General features: G+C 40.9%; 1 protein-coding gene across 4 annotated transcripts in view; it reads right to left on the reverse strand.

The window, feature by feature from the left end:
- LOC114641480 (interferon alpha/beta receptor 2-like) overlaps positions 1-17364 on the reverse strand; it is a 105913-nt gene that overhangs the window by 66745 nt on the left and 21804 nt on the right. For all 4 annotated transcript variants that reach the window (XR_007934757.1, XM_028790508.2, XM_051926351.1 and 1 more), the window contains exons 5-6: positions 13011-13186; positions 7176-7330 (exon numbers count right to left, since the gene is read on the reverse strand). Coding sequence is in view for 3 of the 4 variants with exons in the window: in XM_028790508.2 (XP_028646341.2) it covers positions 7176-7330; positions 13011-13186 (331 nt within the window). In the remaining variant the exon portion in view is untranslated. The remainder of the gene's footprint in view (positions 1-7175; positions 7331-13010; positions 13187-17364) is intronic.

A 17364-nucleotide genomic window follows, 5' to 3' on the forward strand; every position in this document is an offset into this window, starting at 1 on the left:
GACAGTTAAAAACACCAATCAAACTAACGATGACATCAAGTATTACCCAATCAAAAGTAGGAAAGGAGGCATCTTCATAAAATGCGTGTGGGATGATTTGCATGAGACGCTGCTTTAAAAAAAAAATGATAAAAAAAATACGGGATAAATCCCGTCCAGTATTGATTCAAAACGGGACGCGCAATTTCATTCTCAAACGCGGCACGATTCTGTATTTTAAAGGACGGGTGGCAACCCTACAGTGCCAGGTAACCACCCATACAATCAGATTGTCATTCAGACTAGGAATGCAATGAATGTAATTACCCCGATCTACATACAAGGCGAAAGTCTTGCAACATTCAAAGATGATGGTTTGGGATAAGTACACCATACAACATAAAAGAGCTTATGAAGCCTTGAACCGAAAAAAGCAAGATCTCACAGATCGTAAAAAAAAAAATAGGAGGTAATGTCGTTTTACTCGCTGTACATTTTAGTCAAACATTACCAGTTATTCCACGAGGGAGACCAGCAGATGAACTCAACGCGTGTTTAAAATCCATGCTTCTCCCACGCTCGGTTATATGTCGCGTCTTCTCCGGTAGGTGCACCAAAAAATGTATACATTTAAGCATGTAATGGGCAAACAAAAAATGAGGTATACCCGAAGGCACTGCAGTAGTACTTAATGTAACTTTACTTCTTAAATGTTAATGTTTTACTGTTTAATAATTTATACGCTTCTTATATGTTGTTCAAATTCTTTTATCAAAATACCACTGACAGCGCAATGCACGATAACATGGAGTGAATACACCATACGCATCCGCCCACGGCTGCCCTGCTGTGCGCAGATAGGAGTTGATTCTACAATAAAATAAAATAAAGATAAAAAGAGTAAAACAATCATCACCCATAAAGCGTGTGTGTGTGTATATATGTGTATATATATATGTTGATATGTGGATGTGTATATGTATATATATATATATATATATATATATATATGTAGATATGTATATATATGTGTATATGTATACAGTAATCCCTCCTCCATCGCGGGGGTTGCGTTCCAGAGCCACCCGCGAAATAAGAAAATCCGCGAAGTAGAAACCATATGTTTATATGGTTATTTTTATATTGTCATGCTTGGGTCACAGATTTGCGCAGAAACACAGGAGGTTGTTGAGAGACAGGAACGTTATTCAAACACTGCAAACAAACATTTGTCTCTTTTTCTAAAGTTTAAACTGTGCTCCATGACAAGACAGAGATGACAGTTCAGTCTCACAATTAAAAGAATGCAAACATATCTTCCTCTTCAAAGGAGCAAACAAATCAATAGGGCTGTTTGCTTTTAAGTATGCGAAGCACCGCGGCACAAAGCTGTTGAAGGCGGCAGCTCACACCCCCTCCGTCAGGAGCAGAGATAGAGAGAGAGACAGATAAAAAAATCAATACGTGCCCTTCGTGCTTTTAAGTATGCGAAGCACCGTGCTTCATGTCGCTTCACGAAGCAGCTGCACAGAAGGTAGCCAACGTGAAGATAATCTTTCAGCATTTTTAGACGAGCGTCCATATCGTCTAGGTGTGCGAACAGCCCCCCTACTCAATCCCCCTACGTCAGGATCAGAAAAAGTCAGCGCAAGAGAGAGAGAGAAAAGTAAGTTGGGTAGCTTCTCAGCCATCTGCCAATAGCGTCCCTTGTATGAAATCAACTGGGCAAACCAACTGAGGAAGCATGTACCAGAAATTAAAAGACCCATTGTCCGCAGAAACCCGCGAAGCAGCGAAAAATCTGCGATATATATTTAAATATGCTTACATATAAAATCCGCGATGGAGTGAAGCCGCGAAAGGCGAAGCGCGATATAGCGAGGGATCACTGTATGTATATATATGTTTATATGTGTGTGTGTGTATTTTATATATATACAACACAGCAACACTCATAACAATGACAACACAATTACATTGACAATCATGTTACGTTATTTTTAAAATGTTTCCTTTTTTTTTTCATAACCTCTTTAACACACTACTCCGCTGCGAAGCGCGGGTATTTTGCTAGTGTTACATAAACGCTAGATCGAATGTTATTTACCTTGATTTATTTACGTATCTTCCTACAGCGTAAGGTCACAAGTAGAATGCAGAGCTTGCTGTGTTTGATCGACACAGGCACGCTGACGCAGTACAGGTGTACTGAAGTGACTTCAGCTGCAATGTCACAAGGCTTGAGCTGGGAGAGATCTATGCCCTTCCTGCAGTGGTGGGGCGATGGGATAGCAGGCTGCTTGCTGCTGATCGACACATTTACAAGACAAAAGACGCTAACGGAGAGGTGCGAGTGGATTTAAGGTGGGCTGAGTTTTTTCATAGGCTTTGGCAGTGTTAAGTGTTAAGCGTAAGACAAAGGCTCATTTTTGCAACAAGGTAGCAAATGAACTGAAAGGTAAAAATGAATAAACTGTGTATGAAAAAAGTCTTATTTAAAAAAAAAAAAAAAAAAAAAAAAAAAAAAGACACCCATTGCCTTTCCCCCTGGATTTTCACTCCTGGAAGGTGAACTTCTTGGTTGGCTGGGAGACCACAGCGAACACGGCACACTCAGTTAACATGTTCTCTCACTTGGAGGACTTGTGTGATGTTCAGGTAAGAGTTTCTTAAAAATATCATTAAGATTTTAGGACTGTTCACAATTCTTCTCCTGGATGTACGGGTGCACTCCTCCTATCACACAAACAGTAGTTTTGTTAGTCCAAATGCTTTCCTCTTGCTTTGGGATTACCTTTAATGCCAAGTGTCTTGTGCCCTGCTTTACAATTTGAGGCTCTGTCATTTGTTAATGGCCTAGTTTCCTGCTAACCTCTCACACATATCCTTAGTACTAGGGTGTTGTATCGTGTTAGCCATTATGAATGTAGTGAGAGGTCAGGCCCAATGACCCCTTTTATTGGCTAACTAGAAAGATTACAATATGGAGGCTTTCCAGGCAACTCGGGCCCCTTCTTCAGCCAAGAAGTAATTATCCTTGTAAGGATAGTAATGTCAATCCACTCTCTGAACAGCAAAATAAAACATTTATTGCATCTGTGTTTCTTTACTAAAACACATAAAAACGCCAGTTTATTAAAGATGATAGTGAAAGTGAAGTGACATTACATACATGTTATAACTTCAGGTGGCACACAGACAGAGAGACAGAGACAGACAGAAGCAGTTACCATCAACAAAAATGGAATAAATGACAACTTTGTGTTAAGAAGTCACTTGTGCAGTCCAATGTCATTTCACTAGTACTTGAGATGTATTGATAAGGGGGATGAGGCAGAGGAGGAACTTTGAGAAATGACTGCACCTTAGGATCAGCAAAACCAAAGAACTGCTTATTGACTTACAATGCAACAGAGAGCCTCTAAGTCCAGTCACTGTTCAAGGAGTGAATGTCAAGGCGGTCCACTCCTGCAAGTACTTAAGTGGTCCACATCAATGACAGGTTGGACTGGTCTCGGAACAAAGAGGAACTATAGAAGAAATGTCAGAGCAGGCTATTTTTCCTTAGGACACTGCATTCCTTTAATGTGGGTAGTGCCATCCTTCACATCTTCTACAACTTCGTGATGGCTAGTGTGGGGTGCTGGGCTGGTGACATCACGTCAAGAGAAGACCACCAAATCAACAAGCTCATTAAAAAGGACAGGCTCAGTTAAGGGATGCACTGTGGACCTCGTGGAGCAGAGAATGTAGTACAAACCAAGTGCCATTATGAACAATGCTGCACATCCTCTCTCTGACACATCAGCACGGAGGTCTTTCAGTCAATGAATTATTCAGCAGAAATGTGTCAAGAAATGTGACTGGCATCCTTCATACCAACCACAATATGCCTGTATAGTGCCACACTGTGTCAGAAGTTTTCTTTTTATTTTAAATGTTTCTTGTTTTTTTAGTTACTCTGTTGCGTGTTCAGACCTTAGATAAATATATATACACACACACACACAAACACACACTATCTGTTTATGTATTTATTTATTTAAAGAGCTTCTGTAAAAAGCCAAATTTGGGGACAAATAAAGTTCTCTCTATCTCTATCGATTTCTCCTACACCAAATTTTACACAGTGAAGTTGTGGTGAATTTTGTGAAACAGACAGAAAGACACCCATAATGTCCAATATGTGCTTCTCCACTTTCCTTAAGATTCAATCACATTCTGGCACATGTGGAGTTTTCAAAATCTGCCTCTGCATAAAGCCATCGGGTGTTACTCTGCCTGTACTCTCAAGTTCAGAGATTATAAAGCGACAGTACATGCTCTCTAGTAAAAAAGGATGAGTTCATGTAAGCCATAACTGGGCTCGACACAGCAGCACATTTAAAAAAAGAGAGGCGTCTCGTTCTTACTCACTGGACAGACGGCTGACCATTACAATGTTAAACAATAGCAGCTTTCCAACCAAAACACAAGCAGAAGCCATTTCATGGAGTGACGTCTATTTGAGTGATAGTAAGCTGAAAATCCTACAGTGTTACACAGTAACATTGGGATAATGCAACAATAAAAGACAGTTGAATTTTTTAAAAATATTTGTATTTGTAATACAGTGGTGGCCGAAAATGTTGAGAAGGACCCAAGTGTTGGTTTTCACAAAGTTTGCTGCTTCAGTGTTTTTAGACCTTTTTGTCAGATGTCTCTCTGGTGTACTGAAGGTGAATTACAAGCAGTTCAGAATTTTCAAAGGCTTTTATTGACAATGACATGACGTTTATGCAAAGAGTCCAGATTTGGCCCTTCTTTCTTTTTCAAGACCTCTGCAATTCACCCCGACAGGCTGTCAATCAACTTCTGGGCCCAATCCTGACTGATGGCAGCCCCTTCTTGCATAATCAATGATTGGAGTGAGTTTGTCAGAATTTGTGAGTTTTTGTTTGTCCACCCGCCTCTTGACCACAAGTTCTCAATGGGATTATGAAGGTCTGGGGAGTTTCCTGGCCATGGACCCCAAATTTCAATATCTTGCTCCCCAAGCCACTTTGGCCTTTATGGCCCGGTGCTCTGTCATGTTGGTCACTAAACTGTTCTTGGATGGTTGGGAGAAGTTGCTCTCAGAGGATGTTTTATTCAGGGTTGTGTTCTTAGGCCAAATTGTGAGTGAGAAGCAACCCCACATGACACGAATGGTCTCAGGATGCTTTACTAATGGTAGTGCCGCTCACCTTTTCTTTTTTCCCAGATGCCCCAAACAATCGGAAAGGGGATTCATCAGAGAAAATGACTTTCCCTCAGCAGTCTAATCCTTGTACCTTTTGTGGAATATCAGTCTGTCCCTGATGTTTTTCTTGGCTTCTTTGCTGCCCTTCTTGACACCCACCAGGCCATCCTCCAAAAGTCTTCACCTCACTCACACCTGCCTGCTGCCATTGATTCCTGAGTGAGCTCTGCCCTGTGGTGGTGGTGCCCGCAGCCGAATCTACTTTAGGAGACTGGCCTGGCACTTTGCTGGACTCTCTTGGGTGCCCTGAAGCCTTCTTCACCTCTCTATACTAACTCAATCAGCGTGACAGAGTGACCTCCAGCCTTGTCCTCGTCATCACGCTCACCCGTGTGAACGAGAGGACCACTGAAATGACATCAGCAGGTCCTTCTGTGGCATGGCTGACATGCAGTGTTTTTTTGGGGATGAAGTTCATTTTCATGGCAAAGAGGGACTTTACAATTCAGTGCCATTCATCTGTTCACTTGTCAGAACATTTTGGAGTCGCTGCAAAAACGGAGGCAGCAGACTTTGTAAAAAATTAATATTGGTGTCATTCTCAAAACTTTTGGCCAAGACTGTACACAGTTCAAAGTATCTGAAATTCAGATATGAGCATGACAGCCCTGATGTGCCTGTGACTTCCATCAAGTAGGAAAGACTTCACCTACGGCAGGTGACAGCACTCTGCTGATGGTGTCCTCGCTTTCTTCCACTACATGTCAACAAGGTGATGTAGTTACAGTTGACTTCACTGAATATTATTAAAAATGGACTTTTGTAGCACTGCCGACATTGAACGCATATGTTAGTATTCCTCCAATTTATAGCTTGTTCTTACAACTCTCCCTCTAACAGAATACAATACAATAGAACACTCTAGACGAGAACAGGCCATTCAGCCCAACAAAGCTCGCCAGTACTATCCACTTATTTCTTCCAAGAAAACATCAAGTCGAGTTTTGAAAGACCCTAACGTCTTACAGTCTACCACACTACTTGGTAACTTATTCCAAGTTTCTAACGTTCTTTGTGTAAAGAAAAACTTTCTAATGTTTGTGCGAAATTTACCCTTAACAAGTTCCCAACTGTGTCCCTGTGTTCTTGATGAACTCATTTTAAAATAACAGTCTCGATCCACTGCACTAATTCCCTTCATAATTTTAAGCACTTCAATCAGGTCACCTCTTGATCTTCTTTTGCTTAAACAGCTCTTTTAATCTTTCCTCATAATTCAACCCCTGTATCCCCTGAATCAGCCTAGTTGCTCTTCTCTGGACATTTTCTTGTGCTGCTATGTCCTTTTTGTAGCCTGGAGACCAAAACTGCACACAGTACTCAAGATGAGGCCTCACCAGTGCATTATAAAGGTTGAGCATAACCTCCTTGGACTTGTACTCCACACATCAAGGCGCTATATATCCTAACATTCTGTTAGCCTTCTTAATGGCTTCTGAACACTGTCGGGAAGTCGATAGCTTAGAGTCCACTATGACTCCTAAATCCTTCTCATAAGGTGTACTCTCGATTTTCAGACCGCCCATTGTGTATTCAAACCTAACATTTTTACTTCCAATGTGTAATACTTTACATTTACTGACATTAAATTTCAAAGACATTGAAATTCTAGTCTAAATTGAAGTCTAACAAAGAGGTGACGACCCCAGCAATACTTTAGCTATAAAACTAGTTTTAAAATAGCAAGGAATTTATTTTTATTTAATGTGTTTGTGCTTGGAATAAAAATTCAGTTGTTGCCAATATGGGTGACTGCAACTCTGAAATAAACCTCACCTAAACAGTGGAAGGCAGAGCCACTGAACAACATACAAACAGGCAACAGGACATGAGATCAATCCTGAGTAGGAAGTGGTCTTGCATACTGTATGGAAATAACTGCAGTGAAACGTATACGTATTAAATGTATGCTCACCTTTTCTTCTCCACTTTTCCTCCAATATACCGTGTAGTCGATGCTGTAGTAAGTGTCTTGAAGAGATTTCACTCCACTCCCTCTCGGAGAGGACATATTTAGGAGAAGACAACTTCCACATCCTGACAGAATTACAGAAGGTGGCCCCAAGATTGCTAGAGTAAAAATGTTACATTCAAGGATTAACAAGGTTGTTGTTTTTTTACTGCAGATTTTAATAAATTATTCATTGGTTCAAGAGATTGACTGCGTGTGGAATCAACAGCAGTACATCTGAACCACAGGCCAAGATTAAAAATCGGGTGTGGTCTCCCTTCGACTTTCTTGTATACTAAGGAGTAAACCGCAAGAAAATGATTATATTTTTATATTACACACATTAAAGAACCATCAACAACAAATCAAATTAATAATATATTGAACAATTGTTATTAAAGTAAAGTTGAATAAATCAGACTCTGCAGCTGCATGAATAAAAACTGAGTATGTGTTCAGGTAAAGTAGCACTTCTGGTTAGTGGAAATAGATTTCTGTCAACTTTTGGCCTATATTTTGTACCTAATACTTGTGTGCAAAATTTGGTTGACCTAAGTGACACCGTACAGAGGTTATCATGTTTACACACACATCCACACACACACACACAGATATACTGTAATTCCAAAAATGGTATTTTCGGACTCGGGGAGGTCTAAAATGTCGAGATTCATCAAAATCTCAACATCAAATTTTTGGAGGATTCCAATACTCTCCCTATACTTTGTATACGAGAAAGTAAAAAGCTCATCTCCACCGCAAAACTGCAGATTACTGTTTATTTGCCGTGCTGACCTCACCTATTAATAAATTCAAACTCTTCATTTTAATATTAAAAAAAATTGGACTGTTACAACAGAAAAACTCCTTTCCTTTATAATGGAGAGGTGATCAGAGAACTCCATGGGACCAGAATCTTCAGGGTTCTTTGTATGGAAGGTTACTCCTGAATCCCTAATAATTTACTTTAGAGGGCGCGCAACACTGGACTGAAGGCTCACAGATTTCACAGGAGCTAAGACACCGCCATGTAAAAAGGTAAGTACACCTCATGCATGAAGATCTACTGTATGCCTGTTCAAATATGTTAAAAAAAGTCAACAGTTCCTACATACTTTTGCATGTTATAAAGTAAAAGGGAACACCAGTGACAACAAGCCTCAGCTCTCATTTGGCATTCATAACATTTATAAATACAGTGGTGCCTTGGTTTGCAAGTATAATTCGTTCCGGAAATGTGCTTGTAATCCAAAGCACTTGTATATCAAAGCGAATTTCCCCATAAGAAATAATGGAAACTCAGATGATGATTCGTTCTACAACCCAAAAATATTCATATAAAAATGATTAATACAAAATATAAAGTAAAAATACATAAAACAAATGAAACTGCACTTTACCTTTGAAAAGAATCATGGCTGGTGTGAGGGAGACAAGAGAGGAGGAGGAAGAGGAAGAAGAGGGTTATTGTGTAGGACGACTTTCACTCTAACAGAATCGCTGTTATCTGTTGGCTCACTGGAATCTTTTTCTTTTTTTGTGACTTTAACAAGAAACCGATCCAATGACAGTTTGCTTTTGCCTCCTTTTGAGGATTTCGCGGAAATGTGACATTGCATTGTCGTTAAACAGATTCATCGTTCGCACACAAAATTAAAAAATGCTTTATGCACACACACGTAGTGACAATGCTGTAGTAAACAGGATACGCTCGTATGGATGTTGACTATACGACCGAGACCGAGCATGGGAGACAATTACCCACAATCCCGTAGTGAGAGAGAGAGAGAGAGAGAGAACCACCATCGGCTCAGATGTGATCACGTGATGCTCAGCCAACAAAACAAATATGTACTACTCATATTGGAAGACCTCACTCGTTTATCAAGTTAAAATTTATTAAAAATTTTTACTCATCTTGCAAAACACTCGCAGACCAAGTTACTTGCAATGCAAGGTTTTACTGTATCTTAAACACGGCCTCTCTTCCTGATTCACTGGCCCTGCCCGTCAATAGTCTTCAATTCAAAAGATCATTTCTGTGTGAATACACTTCTCTGATTTTCAGAATTGAATAAACAAACAGCATGCATTAACCCATTGTGAGCATACGACTGGATAACTTGTGGATTACGCAACACGAGTAATGTGAGATTTTTTTGATGGACGTTTTTATGTTGTTTGCTGTTAATCTCCACAGACACTCGTTCAATCAGAATGTTTGCCTCGTGTTGCCCATTCTCCATGTCAATATGAGATTAGATTTTCTTTCTTTGCCATTACTATAAGCAGCATGTGGTAAGTGACATAAACAATTTTTAGATTATTCCTTTAACAATAGATTAAACATGTTACAGTAATAAAACATTATTCTTGAGACAATGCACTTGTTCAAAGCCTCAGACACTGTCACACATTCACAAATCAGTAAAATACAAGTGAAGCAGCCATCTTTTACAGGATTTCCCAGACTTTTTCATGGCGAGCCCCCAAAGACTTTCAAAATGTGCTCGATGCCACAACACAGGGTATATGGCAACTACCCAAATAAATGTTTAACAGCCAGGGATGAAGTATACAGTGTGTATACAAATTGATAAACTGTGATTTTTTACAACACTAAGCCAATACTTAGGGTAAGAAATGAATCTAACTTACTTGGTCCTAGGATATGTTCAGAATTTGGATAGGACTGTCAAGCACTGTTGGTCAGAATGGCTTGTCATTTTCAGAATTTTTTTTTAATGTTCCAGTGTTCTAATAGAAAAATGGAGCTCTTATAAAAACAGTGCATCCAAATATGGAGAACATGCCAACTACACAAAGGTAATAACCAGGAACCCATCTGTCAAGAGTTGCAAGGCACAGAGCACAACAAGCTACCAATCAAATATCTGATTCTATGACACATTTTACTTTATTACAGGTCAGGTTGGAGTGCATGCACCGGTACAGCTCGTTGCTGCACCCACCACAAAACGAAACAACTCGAGTAACGGTCCAGTTCCACCCCCCGAAAATGACCATCTATCTGCCACAGTCAGGTGTTATGTCCAGCAGCTCGGGTCCTCAACCGTGAGGATCGTGTGAGCTGGATCACTCTCGGGTAATCACACCACATGGCCGTAGTGTCGTAACTGACGCTCACTCACAATGCCGGTAATGTGCCTCATTCGGGACTCCATGAGCAACTGCTCATTCAAGACAAAGCCAAACCAGCAGTACCCAAGGATTCTCTAAAGTGACACGCATGAAGGAGCCCAGCCTTCATCTCAGGTCACTGGATAGCGTCCATGTCTTGCTGAACAAGAAGCGCCAAGACTCTAAAGACTTGGACCTTTGTCCTTTTACAGAGATACTGGGAGCGCCACACACCCCTTTCCAGTGACCCCACGACCCCTCCATGCCAGGGGTGGCAAACTCCAGTCCTGGAGTGCCGCAGTGGCTGCAGGTTTTCATTCTGCCCCTTTTCCTAATCAGTGAGTAGTTTTCACTGCTAATTAACTTTTTACCCTTCATTTTAATAGGCCTTTGTTTAAGGATGCAGTGCTCTGAATTAATTATTTTCTTCACTGAATGACAGCCAAACGGAAATCAAATGTGAAACAAGTCAACAGCTGACCAGCTAAATTGGGGCTCCAAACTCCAACTAATTTCACTCCAACCAGTTTCTTAATGAGAAGCTAATTCTTGCTGTTAATTAAACTCATTATTTAATTCTATGGCTGGTTGCTGCTCTCATTCTGACACAGCAGACATCTCCATAACTGTTGATTTTCAGTTTTTTCTAAGAACATTGTCAAAATGTTTCGGGGACCTGAGAGATCAACCTTACTGAGACCTTCACCTTTCTTTATTTTCAGATATTGTGTGATGGGCACGGGTGAGCTGGTCATGTGGCATCTTGTTTTGTGTCTCATTGTTTGGCAGCTAATTAAAGAAAAAGAAACAACTAAGGGGCCCGAGTCGAGTTAATTAAAATTAAGGCAAAAGAAGTTAACAGCAAAAACTAATGAAGAAGATGGTTAGAATGAAAACCTGCAGCCACTGCGGCACTCCAGGACTGGGGTTTGCCACCCCTGCCCCATGCTCTCCCAATCCGTCTACTGGCTTCATAGGAAGAGTCACATGAATGTCACTGCCGAGGTAAGCAAACCTCTCGACGAGGTCAACACTCTCCTCAGACAGACACACTGCTGATGGCTAAGAGAGTCCCGATCAGAGCCTCCATCGACTCCGTGAAGATCGTCAGCAAAGTCAAGATCAGTGAATCTCTCTTCACCAACAGATGGGTCCACTGCCTGTGGGTCTCACGACCCTGGTCAACACCCAGTCATTGCAAGCAATGAACAGAGTAGGAGCCGAACACACCCCTGACAGACCCCAGAAACAACTGGGAAGAATGCAGAGGTCCACTCTGCACACCACAACACTCACAGTACCAGTGTGCAGGCCGGCCATGACATCAGCTACTTTGGCGGGGATCCCGCGATGTCTCAAGATGTCCCACAGGGCAGCTTGCTTAACTGAGCTGAACGCTTTACAAAAATCGACAAAGGCTGCAAAGAAATTCTGCCGATATTCGCGTTTGCACTCCATGAAAATTCTCAGTGCCAGGAGGATGTGGTTGATGGTTGACTTCTTTGGCGTAAAACCAGACTGCTCTGGTCACTGGTAGGTGAGCAAGTAATTACAGATCCTATCTAGGATAACCCTAACGAGGACCTTACCCAGCACCGAGAGCAGTGTTATCCCCCTGTAGTTGCCACAATCCAGGCAATCACCCTTCCCTTTCCAGATAGGGAAGACAAGTCCTGTTTTCCAGTCACTTGGGATTACACCCGATTCCCAAATGGAAGCAAAGATTGATTGCAATACCAGGAGGACAGCCTGACCACAAGCCGGGAGAAGTTCACCCCGGATACCACAGATCCCTGCAGCCTTCCCTACCCTCCGCTTGTTCACCACTTGTGCAATCTCAGTGATATGATCACAACTGCAGCGTCATCTGTAAGGACCGTTCCATGAACCTCTCTGACTGACTCTCCAGGGAACAGATTCGGAGGTGTGTAATGCTTCAGTTCTTCTGTAAGTAGCACGTGGGTCACTAGACCATAGATGGGGCGTCACCTGCTCACAGATTCCTCTATCTGCCCTGAAAGTCCTCCTTCTCAGTTCCCATCAAGCCATGCACTGTGACTCCTCTCGATGACATTCAGCGTGCCCTGCGAGATGAAACACCTCCTTCTGGGAACACCGGCAACACCAACACAACCATCATCAACCTTCAGGGTTCTTGTCACGGAAGGTCTCCCACATCACATTAGGACTGGCAGTCACACCAAAATCTGCAAGGTCCTCACATAAACTGCGTGAAGACTCATTAGAAACGGCCTGATCTTGAAGTCTGGTCAGGTCCAGCCTCATTCTCTTAGTAGATGGTCTCCTACTGGACCTAAGCTGGATCTTCAGAGTAGCAACACCAAGCCTGTGGACAGAATTCACAAACTAGCTACATCTGTAGACCCCACAGTTCTGTAGGAGTCTCCAGTGTCTGCCCACGAGGATGTGATCAATCTCCTTAACCGCACCACCAGTACTGGAGTACGAAGTCTAATTATTACACTCTGGCCGTTGGAACCAGGATCCAGTGATCTGCATCCCCTGACATTTTGCAAAGTCAAGGAACATGGAGTCACTTTCACCACGGACGCCAGACCCATGGGAACCCACACATCCTCATAGCCACTTTATCATAAACAGAAACAATATCTTGGCTGCCAATAACCCGTTACTTACTCTCTGATATGGGCTGAAAGGCGTCTGAATTCTTCCAGTTGGATTTGTGCGTTTTGTTAAATGCCTGAACACGACCTTTATAATATGACATGTCCTCAAGTCTTCCAGTCAGATTACATTCTGGCACATAGGTGACGTTCAGACAGTCTCCCACAAAAGACCAGTTGTTAAAGTCCCTATAAAAGATGAGCAACAATGAGGTTATTTATCACAACATTTTGCAAATTATAAAAGATATGCAGTTATATACAGTGGGTAGTGTCCTGTATTAAAGCACAAGTACTGAGAAAATGTTTAACGCTTTGCTTTTTATAAACTTGTTTATCTGTAATCACATATTTGGTTTGTTCAGGGTTTTGTGGTGTAAGCCCAGAAACTGCAGTCTGACCAATACAGTCAACTCACAATGAAAAGAGAACTGTATCTAAAGCAGCATACCACATCTGGAGGATGTCAGATTTGAGTGGCTTTCCACTGATGGATGTATGAGATCATCTAGAAAGCATTTTAAATGTCACTGACTATTGAGGTTTGTAAGACTACACACCCAGGACAGACATGCGCACCTCCCCAGCTAGGATTCAGATGATCCATGTACCAACAAAATGAATAAATAGATTAGCAATTTCTTTTGGCTTCCAATCGTATGCTACACCTCTTCAATTTATTTGCTCAGCAGATGCTTTTATCCAAAGCAACTGACAAAAGAGATGAACATAATGGGTTAAAAGATTAAAAGATAATATTCAACCACGCATCCCTTTTATCAATATACACAAAGAACGATAGATACTTGGAATAAGCGACCGAGCAGTGAGGTAGACAGTAAGACTTTAGGGACTTTCAAAAATCAACTTGATGTTATTTTAGAAGAATTAAGTGGACAGGACTGGCGAGCGTCGTTGGGCTGAATGGCCTGTTCTCATCTAGGCCAAATTGTGAGTGAGCCCACTCCCTCCTCACTCGTGGCTCCTTTGCTACCCTTCTTGACAGGCCATCCTCCAAAAGTCTTCGCCTCACTCACACCTGCCTGATGCCATTCCTGAGCAAGCTCTGCAATGGTGGTGCCTAAGAACACAGCCCTGAATAAAGAACCAAAGAGGGAGCAGCTTCTCCCAACCATCCAAGAACAGTTTGATGACCAACACGATGGAGCACCGGGCCATAAGGCAAAACTGAGAACTAAGTGGGTTGGGGAACAAAACATCAACATTTGGGGTTCACGGCCAGGAAACTCCATAGACATTAATCCCATGAAGAACTTGTGGTGTATCCTCAAGAGGCGGGTGGACAAACAAAAACCCACTAATTCTGACAAACTCCAAGCATTGATTATGCAAGAATGGGCAGCTGCCATCAGTCAGGATTTGGCCCAGAAATTGACTGACAGCCTGCCAGGGAGAATTGCAGAGGACTTGAGAAAGATAAAAGGGCCAACACTGCAAATATGGACTCTTTGCATAAACGTCATGTCATTGTCAATAAAAGCCTTTGAAACTTCTGAACTGCTTGTAATTCTATTTCAGTACACCAGAGAAACATCTGACAGAAAGATCTAGAAACACTGAAACAGCGGACTTTGTGAAAACCAATGCCAGATTAAGCAGACTTCTTGCATGCAGTGAATGCTATGAATCAAGCAGACGTCACACATATACACACATTTACTTTTAATCAGGTTATTAGTGCTGATATTTCAACATGGACGATGCTGTGGTTCAAGCTGGTGTCCCAGTCACACAGCATCATGAGCAGTGCCAGCCCACTTAATGTCTGCATGGAGTTTGCATGTTCTGCCCTCGTGCATGGTGTTAAGTGTGCAGAAATGTTGTTTTATAGTTGGATAGTTGAAGGGAATCTATAAACACTGAATTGCCAACATCTGTTTATTTCTACAAGCGTTGTTAAATTACATTAAGCCAATTTAGGGTCACAGGGACTTTCCCAGGTTTCGCATATTGTTCATTAAGTGAATGATCCAAGAAGTTGCTATAATAACGTTCAGTAATTTATGTATGTAATACGTTTGTCGAAAGTCACTATATATAGGTACATCGAAAAACTACCACCTTAATGAAAAGATAAGTGTCTGCCTGGTTGCTAACAAATATCAGAAACATTAGTAACGGTGCATTGTACAGCTACAAATGTTTGTGATGTGCCATCTGTTGGAATGACAAATGCAATGTGTGTTTTGCACACCTAGTGTGTCTCTCTGTCTGTTAATACTGTTATTAACACAGTTCAAGTAGGGACTTCAACAATACTTCCAAAAACAGTTTGGAAATGGGTAGATGTCATATAGTCAGCATTGGACAATATCTCTCTATTATAAAAGAAAATCTTGAGACAAGACAAGACTACTGCCAAGAGATTTTTTCAAGTCCCACCCTCCTCTCCACCATTTCTGGTTCACAGCCCACGCCCGCAGTCCTCTCACCTCTCATTCGCGTGAATGCTTTTGTCAGTCTCAGTTCCTGCTCTCTCAGCTCTTATAAATTTTTACATTTTCCTCACTTTAAGTCCCCAGTAAAAGAAGACTTATGTCCAAATCTTATTGAACAATTTCATCCTGAAGGGTTATCAACAGAAGAAATGAGTACACGGGCAATCCTAGCAGTGAGAAACGATGAAGTCAAACAAATTAATGCAAAAATTGGTTACACGTCAAACTGGTTAAATGTGTATCAAAAGACTGCTGAAACAGTTGGTAGTGATGGTGCAGAAGATGAAAACATCAACTTATAACATCACGAAGAAGATCTACAATCGTTAACACCGTCTGGTCTTACACCATCCGAATTACTGTTGAAAGAAGGACGCATCGTAATGTTATTGCGCAATTTATGTCTGAGTGATGGGCTATGCAATATGATGAGATTAGTTGTATTTAAAATTGGTCGAACAATTCTGACAAGTAAAATTTGAACAAGCGACAAGAAAGGTAATGTAGTACATCTTAACATGAGACACCAAAGGAGATCTTGATATGCCACTCATATTAAAACGTTTACAGTTTCCCCGTTAAAAGAGCTTTGGCTATGATAATTAACAAATCACAGGGACAAACATTTGAAAAAGTCGGTTTATTTATTAGAGAGAAAGAAACAAAATTCACTCACAAGCAGTTATACGTTGCATTATCACGATGCAACTCCAAACATGGAATCAAAATTAAATGCAATATTGACAAAGAGTTAATTCCAAAAATTGTTTTTTACTGAAGTTTTACAGTAAAAGTTTAAAAAGTATTTGCATGTTAATTTCAAAGCCAAGCAGAATGAAAATGTATAATGCAATTAATACCTCTAAAGCAACATGAAACATAATTTTCTTTCAATTAATTATGTTTTACTATTTTTTTTTACTCTAGTTAACTACACACTGTAATGTAAAATAGTTAGGTCTATTATGCATATGTAACAATTCCCATGAAAATAGCAATCTGTTTAAATTGTACATCCGCTTCCCCATACGCGAGTGGCAGAACTGTGAAGTGGCTGGCGAGCGAAGCAAGCAGGGGGCAGAGCCCCCTAGTCAATAATAAATATACTGTAAAGTGAGAGTATGTGTGTGTGTGTGGTGATCTTACCTCTTGCAAAGGGAAGCACATAAATGAAAATAAAAGCATTTTTGAAATTAAATAACCGTTTGCTTATCATTTATGCTGATCATAATATTTTATCATCAATTAACTCAGTTGGAATCCCCATTAATTATACTGAATCAGCCCGCAATCTAGGAGTTATCTTTGACTCTAGCATGTCATTTAAAGCGCATATTACAAAGTTGTCTAAATCAAGTTTCTTCCATCTTAAAAATGTTAGGAAATTAAGGCACTTTCTAAATAAACAGGATTGTGAGAAAATAATTCACGCATTTATTTCTAGTAGGATTGACTACTGCAATGCGGTGTTCACTGGATGTTCAAACTGTTCTCTATACAGCCTCCAGTTAATCCAAAATGTGACTGCAAGAATTATTACAAGAACAAGAAAATACGAACACATAACTCCAGTTCTTAAATCCTTACACTGGCTCCCGGTTAAGTTTAGGGCAGATTTCAAAATCCTTCTTTTAACATATAAAGCATTAAATGGCCGAGGTCCAGCTTACTTGTCTGAACTTATCATGACTTACAAACCCGAGCGCACATTAAGATCTCAAGATGCCGGTCTGCTTATGATTCCAAGGATTACTAAAATAACAGTGGGAGGTCGAGCTTTTATTTACAGGGCCCCTAAACTGTGGAATGGTCTGCCTGCTACTATAAGAGATGCCCCTTCAGTCTCAGCTTTCAAAGACTCACTACTTCAGTTTAGCACACCCCGACTAGAGCTGCTGATTAACTGTA

This window comes from Erpetoichthys calabaricus, chromosome 4, assembly GCF_900747795.2.
Source record: "Erpetoichthys calabaricus chromosome 4, fErpCal1.3, whole genome shotgun sequence".
NCBI classification, from domain to species: domain Eukaryota; kingdom Metazoa; phylum Chordata; class Cladistia; order Polypteriformes; family Polypteridae; genus Erpetoichthys; species Erpetoichthys calabaricus.